The sequence below is a fragment of the Elephantulus edwardii genome, unplaced genomic scaffold (genome assembly GCF_000299155.1).
Source record: "Elephantulus edwardii isolate Elephantulus edwardi_28Jun2011 unplaced genomic scaffold, EleEdw1.0 scaffold00004, whole genome shotgun sequence".
Lineage (NCBI taxonomy): Eukaryota > Metazoa > Chordata > Mammalia > Macroscelidea > Macroscelididae > Elephantulus > Elephantulus edwardii.
In genome coordinates, this window is record NW_006399754.1 from 5,661,302 (window position 1) to 5,671,774 (window position 10,473).

At 41.7% G+C, this 10,473-nt stretch overlaps 1 protein-coding gene across 1 annotated transcript in view; it reads left to right on the plus strand.

Moving 5' to 3' along the window:
• The first annotated feature begins 713 nt into the window (after positions 1–713).
• The window catches only part of TPTE2 (transmembrane phosphoinositide 3-phosphatase and tensin homolog 2), a 61,288-nt gene continuing 51,528 nt past the window's right edge, over positions 714–10,473 (plus strand). The window contains exons 1-5 of the mRNA XM_006879608.1: positions 714–874; positions 5,748–5,867; positions 7,512–7,611; positions 7,713–7,776; positions 8,661–8,725. Coding sequence (XP_006879670.1) covers positions 714–874; positions 5,748–5,867; positions 7,512–7,611; positions 7,713–7,776; positions 8,661–8,725 — 510 coding nt within the window. The remainder of the gene's footprint in view (positions 875–5,747; positions 5,868–7,511; positions 7,612–7,712; positions 7,777–8,660; positions 8,726–10,473) is intronic.

The following is a 10,473-nucleotide window of genomic DNA, read 5'->3' on the forward strand; positions in this document are numbered from 1 at the left end:
CCTGATGCTGCCAATTGGTCCAGTGATGAGAATCTTTGTCTTCTTGACATTGAGCCTCAATCCATACTGAAGGCTGCAGTCCTTGACACTCTGCAGCAAGCATTTCAGGTTCTCCTCGGCTTAATTACAGGGTCACACAATTTGATGGGTAAAAGAAAGGAGAAAGATCTGGTGTGAAAAAGAATGTAAACGAACTTTATGAAGTATGTATGTAAACCAGTATAAGACAATGATTAAAAAAATATTAGAAATCGGGGCAGGGGGAAGTCATTATGGTATACATTGACGTTGTTTGGTGAAAATATTTCCCCCCCTAACAACAGATTCTACTGAGTGAAAACAGATTTATTTATTAGATTTTAAGAACATAGTTGTCTTAGTTATTGGACAATTTAATCCTAAATAATGGCATCTGGCATCTAATTATAGCATCTAATAATTAGTCACCATCAAGTTGATTCTAACTAATGGAGATCCCAAATGTGTCTGTGCTGCACTCCAGAGGGTTTTCAGTGGCTGAAGTTTTGGAAGTAGATCGCTATATTTTCCTTCCATAGAGTCTTTGCATAGACTAAGGCCCTCAGCCTTTCTATTAGCAACCTAATGTGTGCACACGCACCATTTGCACCAACTAAGAACTCTTAAGTCTGTTTATGGGGACGAAAACCTATTTATCTTTAGTTAATGCATACTTTGTTTTGTTTTGTTTTAGAATGTTTGGAGTCTTGCTGGTTTTTGCCGACATGACTATAGTCCTTGTAGACTTGTTTTTCACTGACAGCTCAGACAGAGTTCCTTTGGAATATCGGACAATTTCTTTAGCTATTGCTTCATTTTTCCTAATAGATGTTCTTCTTCGGGTCTACGTAGAAGGGTAAGTTTGATCAGCTTTTTTGTATGATGTTATTTTGTATTGCTGTAAGAAGCGTCCCCAACAGATCCCCAGATCCACCCAATCAAATATATTCTCCTCTTCATCAAAATGATTTTTCTTCAACAGCATGATTCATAGACAAACAATAATCCAAACTCCATTTTTCCCCATAGATGTAACTTTACTCTATCATTATTGCAGCTGTCATATCAGTCTTCAAAAGTGAACCCTAGATGATTCCATAGGTTAAGGGCTTTCACAATGGGACAAAGTAGCTGGTGCCTCTACAAGCACTTTAATAATTAGGGACATACATGTGAAATAGAAATGTTGCTAATTTCATTAAGAGAAATTCCCAACTAAGAGCGATAGTGTATTAGATATGAGATAATACAGTACTGATAACTCCCCCTCTCAGTTAAATAGCACGTTTGTTAAGGTGGGGAGACTGTGGCATGTTCGTTCTGTCAGTGAGGCTTGATGGGAAGGCAGCAGGTGATTTTCTCTGCTTGCTGAGCTTTCGAGGACATTGGCACAGATAAGTCTTGAGACTGGACAGCCACGAGAGGGAGGAGCAAGTTCTCTATTTTCACTTCATCTTATAAGACAACTTGTCTCCTCTCTGTCTGAACCTCTGTCCTCAGGCCTTTAAGTAAAGGACAATTGTCCACTCCCAGGTTACTCAATCCGGTACAGCCCTCACTGGGGTATCATTGTTTTTTCTCAAGGAGAAAATCCTGGGGGAAAAGTTGTGGCGGATGGGGGATAAGCTTGGCTTATTGTTGTTGTTATGTGCCGTTGAGTCGCCTGCAACTCCTAGCGACCCTGTGTACAACAGCCCTAAACTCTGCCCTATTCTGTGCTGATCTCACCATCTCCGACACACCTGCTTCCATTATTACCACAGTCACTGAATCAATCCATCTCATCGAGGGTCTTCCTCACCTGCACTGTCCTTCTACCCTCCCAAGCATGACGTCGCTCTCCAAGGGATGGTCCCTCCTTGCAACATGTCCAAAGTATGTCAGATGAAGCTTCAGAATCCTTGCCTCTAAGGAGCAGGCCGGCTTCACCCTCTCCAGGACAAACCTGTTCATTTTCCTAGCAATCCATGGTATATTCAATACTCTTCTCCAACACCACAGCTCAAAGGCATCCATTCTCCTTCTATCATCCCTAGTCATTGTCTAGCTCTCCAATGCATAGCAAGTGATTGAAAAAACCGTGGCATGTATCAGGCACACTTTAGTTTCCAGACTTGCATCCTTGCACTTCAGTACTTTAGAGAGGTCTCTAACCACAGACTTTCCCATCTCAATACGTCTTTTAATTTCCTGGCTGCTGGTGCCAAGAGGGTTGACTGTGGATCCAAGCAAACCAAAACTGTGAACACTCTCAATCTCTTCACCATCCATCATGACGCTGCCAATCGGCCCAGTGGTGAGAATCTTTGTTTTCTTGATACTGAGTCTCAATCCTTACTGAAGATTTTAGTCCCTGACCTTCCACAGCAAGTGCTTCAGGTCCTCTTCAGTTTCAGCAAGCAGGGTTGTGTCATCTGCATAACACAGATTGTTGATTCTTCCTCCAATCCTGATGCCACATTTCTCCTCATAGAGCCCAGCCTTCCGGATAATCTGTTCTGCATACAGGTTGAAAAGGTATGGAGACAGGACACATCCCTGGTGGACACCCTTCCCAATTTTGAACCATACGGTGTTTCCTTGCTCTGTTTTGACAACTGCCTCCTGGTCCAAGTATAGGTTTCGCATTAGCACAATCAAGTGTTTTGGGATTCCCATTCTTCTCAGAGTGAGCCACAGTTTGTTATGATCCACACAGTTAAATGCCTTTGCATAATCAATGAAGCAAAGATAGACATTCTTCTGGTACTCCTTGCTTTCAGCCAAGATCCATCTAACATTAGCTACAATATCCCTGGTACCACGGCCCCGTCTAAATCCAGCCTGCACTTCTGATAGTTCTCTGTTAATGTGCTGTTCCAATCATTTTTGGATAATCTTCAGCAAAATCTTGCTTGCATGTGATTTTAATGATATTGTTCGATAATTTCCACACTCTATGGGATTACCTTTCTTTGGAATGGGAACAAATACAGATCTCTTCCAATCAGTTGGCCAAGTAGTTGTTCTCCAGATTTCTTGGCACAAGTTGGCGAGCATGTCTAGGGCAGCATCTGTTAATGGAAATTAGCTTGGCTTGGCTTGTTGTTGTTGTTAAGTGCCATCGAGTTGCAGGCGACTCAGCAACCCTATGAAGGAGAGTCCTCGACGCTTAGGTGCCTTTCATCCTCTCTCCAGGTTCATAGGGTTTCTGGAGGCAAGCTGTTAGGGAAGTGGATGCCACTCCTCCTTCCTAGCTTGGCTTAGGTATTAAAAAAAAATATTCCAGGGGAGCTCTGGTGGCCTAGTGGCAAGAAGCTGCACTGCAATCCCAGAGGAACACGGTTCGAATCCACCAGATGCTCTGCCGGAAAAGGAGGTGCAATATCCTCCTGTACCAGTCAGATCTGATTTGACGGTACACGCACACAAAATAATTTAAAAAAATAAAATAAAAAAATATTCCAACCTATCATTAGTCTAGTCTGGACCAGACAGTGAGTTCACAGACCAAAATATCTCCCCCCCTTCTTAAAAATTCCTCTTTTGTACACTTCTAATAGCCCTAGTTGTTCTGTTGTTGTTGTTAAGTGCCATCAAGTTGACTACTACTCACAGCATCCCTGTGAACGGTAGACCTGAACCCTGCCTCATCCTGTGCCATGCTGACCATCTCTGCCACACTTGAGCCCACTGTTAACAGTCACTGTGTCAATCCATCTCATTGAGGGTTTCCCCCTCTTTTGCAGACCCTCCACTTTTCCAAGCATTATATCCTTTTCCAAGGACAGACTCCTCCTAGCAAAATGCCCAAAGTAAGAGAGATGAAGTTTCGCTACCCTTCCCCCCAGGCAGCACCAGATTACAAGCTGGTCTAAGCTGTGCCAGGTTCAGCTCCCACTGCCCAACAGTCCTGTTCAATCTCCCACCTTTCTTCTCACATCTATTTAAAGGCAGTGTTTGCCTTTTGTTTAATGGTTTGACAATATCACTTCTTTACTATACTTGATTTTCCATATTGATAGCTTTGTCATAGATAAACGTTTCTTCATTTTGATAATCAAGAAAATAAAACTTGCACATAGGTCTTTCAAAGGCCTGGTATTTCAGAAGTGGACAGGTAAACCTTCCTCATCTGTCTTAATTCTGATGCTCAACTTTCGAACAATATCTGACAGATAAGCATTTTACAGAAAGAAGCAGATGAAAGACAGTTCTCCATTATAGACGTAACCAATGCAGGCCAAGTTTAGAAGAGGTGTGGCACAAGAGACATCATCGTTAATGTCAGATGTATCTTGGCTGAAAGCACAGAGTACCACAGGAATGTCTATCTGCTTTTCATTGGCTATGCAAAGGCATTTGACTATGTGGTTCACCGCAAATTATGGCTAACCTTGATTGTGCTCCTGTGAAACCTATACTTAAACCAGGAAGCAGCCCTCAAAACAGAGTAAGGAAACACTGCTTGGTTCAAAAATCAGCAAAGGACTGTGTCAAGGATGCACCCTTTCTCCATACATTTTCAATCTTTATGTGGAACAGATCGTTTGGGACACTGGACTGTATGAGGAGGAATGTGGCTTCAGGATTGGAGGAAGACTCATCAACAACTTGCGTTATTGCAGGTGACACAATCTTGTGCACAGAAACTGAAAAGGACCTGAAACATATGCTGCAGTCAAAGTCTTCAATATGGTTTGAAGCTCAACATCAAGAAGACAAAGATTCTCACCACTGGGCCAATTGGCATCACCATGATAGATGAAGAAGAGATTGAGGTTGTTGGTAATTTCCACTTGCTTGACTCCACAATTAATACTTTTGCCATCAGGAGTCAGGAAATCGAAAGATTAATTGAATTGGCAAAATCTGCTGTCAGGGACATCTCCAAAGTGTGAAAGAGCAATGATTTCAGTCTGGAGACTAAGGTGCCAGATCCAGGCCATGGTCTCCTTAATTACTTGCTATATATCAGAGAATTGGACAGTAACTAGGGATGAGAGAAGAATTGATATCTTTGAGTTGAGATGTCTTTGAGTTGGAGAAGAGTATTGACCATACCATGGAATGACTGCCAAGAGAACAAACAGGTCTGCCCTGAAGAGGGTGAAATCAGGATGTTCCTTGGAGGCAGGGATTTTGAAACTCTGTCTCACATATTTTGGGCATGTTTCCAGGAGACACTGGTCCTTGGAAAAGGACATCATACTTGGAAGGGTGGAGGGACAGCGCAGGAGGGGAAGACCTCAGGTGAGATGGATTGACACAGTAACTAGGGTAACAGGGACAGGTGTGCCAGAGATAGTGAGAATGGCTTAGGACAGGGCAGGATTCAGAGCTATTGTGCATAGGATTACAGGTGACTGGATGACACATAGCAACAACAATTTTTAAAATTGTTGTAAGAATACAAATAACAATATATGCCAATAACAAGTGCCTATATAACTCAGTGATGCTGATTACAGTCTTGATATTGTATAGCTCTTGTCACCATGCTTTTCTGACTTACTCTGCCACCATTAACATAAACTCATTCACTCACTGCCAGGAAGTTGATTCTGACTCCAGTGGGTTTCTGAGGCTGTGAATCTTGACAGGATGAAACTGTCCATCTTTCTCCCATGGAACCATGGGTAAATTTCAACAACCTGAAGATGAATCACATAGTTTGTGCCATTAAAATACTCTTATCCCTCTTTTTTTTTTTGCAATGATCTAATTATTTGCTTTGTTTTATATTATAGGAGACAACAGTATTTTTCTGACATGCTTAACTTCTTAGATGCTATCGTTATTGGCATAACCTTGCTAGTTAATATAGCTTATACTTTTTATGACTTTCAAACACTTAATAATCTTCCCAGGTAAGTAGCATATGACTTATCTCTCTAAATTTTTCCTTAATGTTTTCCTTTTGCTTTTTAGTGTGTCTCTTTTATTCTCTGTACTCTTACTGTGAGTGTTCTAATACTGTACCTCTAAACTCTTTGAAGGTGAAATACACAGATAAATTTCTGCATACTTTAAGCTAAAAGTTATTGTTATTTAAGAACCAGTAAAGGGTGGGCAAAATAAGTCCTTTTAGTTGAATAGAAAAGATGAGGTACCCAAAAAGCTGGGGACTTTGCCTCTTGTACTAATTTTCACTTATTTATATTTTAAAATCACCACTAAATTATCTTTGTGCTTTAACATATAACCAAGATATCATTCACAAAATTTAAATCACTAAAATTGTCATCATGTAAACAAAAATGAAAAAGAGAATGAGGATGCGAGCTGAGAGTATTGCAGACATGCAATTTTGCCATTTAATTCATTGCAACTGTTAGGAATCAGAGAACTAAAATGGGTATGAAGAACTGATGGTTCTTTCCCTCCTCTTTTTTGCTGGCGTTGGGAGAAAGAGAAGCACAAATGTGCTTTGGGATGTGGATGTAATTGGCTCTTGGGCTCACTCATTAGTTATATGTTGTTATTGTTGTTATGTGCTGAGTCAGAACTGACCTATAACTGTCCCTCCCAGCAGGTTTTCAGAGGCTATAAATCACATGAGAGGAAGTTACTTTTATTTCTCCCATGGCGGATTCGAACTGCCTGCCTTTGGGTTGGCAATGAAGCCTCTCACAACTTGACCACTAGAGCTCCGTGCTTATTTCTGCACCCCATCCTCCTTGGCCTTCAATTTTGGACCGCAATTAAATGTGTCCTCAAGTAGTAGACTTCCGGTTTCATTTACAGATAACCCAAGGCAGTGTGTTCTTCTCACTTGGTCACCTTGGTGTCAACTCCGCACTTGCTAGAAATCAGGCTCTTCCAAGTTCTATTGAATTAAAACCTGGGAGTGGTCCTCAGAAATCTGATTTCATGGCTTTTCCAGATGATTTTTGTTTATGCATGTTAACATCAGAGAAGCCCTCTAATGTAAACTGTGCGTTCTCTGTCCTGGTGGTTCTGGTGGTAGGAGAAACCCCACACGCCATGCTTGGGGAGCATTTCAGCCCACTACCTTTCTGATGTGGCTGCAGTGTGGTGTACTTGTCTTAATCATGGGAGTAATAACGGGGATCAGTAGCCCTCAATTTGTTTGGATGAGGAAAACACTGAGAAATACTGCTTTTAAATTCAAGAGGGTAAATCTACAAATTCTAAGATTCTGATTCTCTAGACCAGTATATCTTAACCTTGACACTTTCCTGTTGACATTTTGGGTTGGGATATTCTGGGCTGTCTTATTCAGTGTAGGATGGTGAGCTGTATCTCTGACCTCTACTTATGATCCCATTACCCCAGAGTGACCTCAGAAATGTCTCCAGGCATCACCACATGTCTGCACAGTAGCGATTTAGAGAGGTGGATGGGCAGATAGGAGAGGTCATGGCCTTGAATGACAGCTATCACTCTGGACTTAGGCAATACTGACAACATTCTGTTTCTGAAGCCAAACTTTTTATTGATTTATTTTTATTAATTTTATTAAATAGTAAAATAATTTTTTTATTTGTTAGATTGGCAGTTTTATTTCGATCTCTACGACTACTCATCCTAGTAAGAGTTTTTCATCTGGCTTATCAAAAAAGGCATCTTGAAAGAGTGACCAGAAGGATGGTATGTGCGCAAAACATGCTTATAACTTGTAAGAAAAATGTTGAGAAATACTTGTAAGGGTGTTGGTATTTGACAAATCAATGATTGTTTTAAACCCGCAGGTTTCAGGAAACAAAAGGCGGTACAAGAAGGATGGATTTGACCTGGATCTCACTTACGTTACTGGTTTGTGCAACTTCACTGTTGATTTACTCGTATTAGCTTCACGTGTCTCTTGTGTATGATGAAGCTTCATCTCTCATAATTTGGGCATGCTGCTAGGAGAAGCAATTCCTTGTAAAGGGACATCATGCTCAGACAGGTAGAGGATCAGCGAAAAAGAGGAGACCCCCGACAAGACGATTGACACAGTGATTGCAGTAATGGGCTCAAGTTATGTCAGAGTGAATCGTGCAGGTGGTGCAGGTAGGACAGGGTTCAGATCTGTTGTAGGGTTGCTTTGAGTCATACTCAGTGGCACAACGATTATGCTTGCATTTCTTAGGTAAGGTATATTGTTTGAAAGGATTCTTCACTCCATGAAGCCATTGCATTATTTTTAAGGTTTTTTTTCTTTTTCTTTTATTCTTGCAAGTATTTTATTCATGAGATTCAGATCTCACTGCTGTCAAATCAGAACTGGCTCATACATACCCTCCAGCAGGCTTTCGGAAGGTTGTAGATTGATTGCAAGGGAGGAGATTGTTCCTCTTTCTCCCAGGAAACCTCTGGTGAGTTCGAACTGGCAGAGAAGGTAGGCAGTGCAACTCTGTAGAGACTAGGTCACCAGAACTCACGCTCAACGCCATCAGGTTGGAACCAAGTTACATCTAACACACACCTGTCACATGTGACTGGAGTTTCATTACATTGACCGTTATGTTAGATATTTTCACATGTTATCTCTGTTTTCCTAAAGGTTAGTCAGTTATTCTCTATCATCTTAATCTTCAGAACAGTTTTTTTAATATTTCTGTAAAAAAGGAATCTGACTATGTGAACATTGAATTTTTTTCTAATTATTTCACAACTGCAAGAACATTCATAATAGTGATTGTTTTGGTTTCCAGACCGCATTATTGCTATGTCATTTCCATCTTCTGGAAAACAGTCTTTCTACAGGAATCCCATTCAGGTAAGGAAAAAAATAATGTGTTGTATTTCTTAGTGAACATAAACTGTGGAGTCATAACTTTAGTATTGAACAGGGAGATTGCAATAGTCTTTTAAAAATTTTACTCTTTCAGGAGAATAAAAAAAAATAAAATGGATTGAAAGAAATTGTTGTTAGGTGCTGTTGAGTCAGGTGTGACTCCTAGCAACCCTGAGAACAACAGATCTGACGCCTGTCCTTTCCTGTGCCGTCCTCGTCGTCTCTGACACACGTGGACCCATTGCTGCAGTCACCACGTTGCTCCATCTCATTGTCTGCCTCTCTTCCACTGACCCTCGACCTTTCCAAGTACGAGTTCCCTTTCCAAAGATCAGCCTCTCCTCACAACATGCCTAAAGTGTGTGAGACGGAGCTTTGCCGTCCTTGCCTCCAAGGAGCACTCTGGCTGCACCTCTTCTAAGATACATCTCTTAGATCACCTTTCTTCGGGATGGTGAGAATTATGAGTCTCTCCTAGTCTGTTGGCCAGGTAGTTGTCTTTCACGTTTCCTGGCAAGCACTGGTGGACACCTTCAGGGCTGCATCTGTTATCTGAAATGTGTCAATTGGTAACCCATCGATTTCTGAAGCCCTGTTTTATGCCATTGCCTTGCGTGCAGTTTGAACGTCTTCCTTCATCACCATTGGCTCTTGATCACATGTTACTTCCTGAAATACTTATGTGTTTGCCAAGTCTTTTTGGTATAGTAACTCTACTTTCCTGTAATTAGATTCCATAAGCACAGCCCTTACCAGAGTTCAGCAAGTACAAATAAACAATCAGGAAGAAGACATGTAAGTTCAAGATGTGTGATAAATTCTCAGATGGAAAAACCAAAAGCAAGCGTATTATTCCTGCAAGAACAGAATTAAAATCAAAGAAGGCTAAATGAAACAGACAAGAAAACTAGAATCTCTCACTGTCACTGACGTCTGGAGAGCTTCTTAGCAAAGAGACAGAGCTCCAGGGCAGAGGTCCTGGCAGTGCCACCCAAGAAATGTGTGGTGCAGGGTGCCTACACAGCTCTGCTGGCTGTGGAAGTCCCAGCCTTGGCTCTCGGGAGTTGCTATGCTGAGGTACCTGAGATCCCCACTGCTGAGACCAAAAAATGACATAGGGTAGCCTCACAGAGGCAACTTAAGGAAAAGCAAAGGAAGTTGATGGATGGATCAAGACAATTTGGATGTGGGAAATGTCCATTGCCACAGAGAAAACAGCTGCTCCACTGTGTTTATCGTTTCTATTATAAGTGCATACATATTTGCCATGTCTAGATATCTGAAAGACGTACCTATTCAGTATTAAATCTAAAGTTGCACCATCAGTTGTTGCTGTGTGCTGTTGAGTCGGAACCAAATCATAGCAGAATGTCCAGCAAGTTTTCAGAGGCAGTAAATCGCACAAGAGGAGATTGCCCAACTTCTCCCGTGGAGCCCCTAATACAGCTTCTTACCACTAGGCCACCAGCGCGCCCTTGAACCAGATAGTTGTTGTTGTGTGCTGTGGAGCCATTTGTGACTCATAGTGACCCTATGTACAACAGCCCTAAACTCTGCTCTGTCCTGTGCCAATCGCACTGTCTCTGACACACCCATCCCAATTACCCCAATCACTGAATCAATCCACCTCATAGAGGGTCTTCTCCTCTTACGCCGTCCCTCCACCCTCCCAAGCATGATGTCCCTCTCCAAGGACCTATCTCTCCTTACAACATGTCCAAAGTATGTCA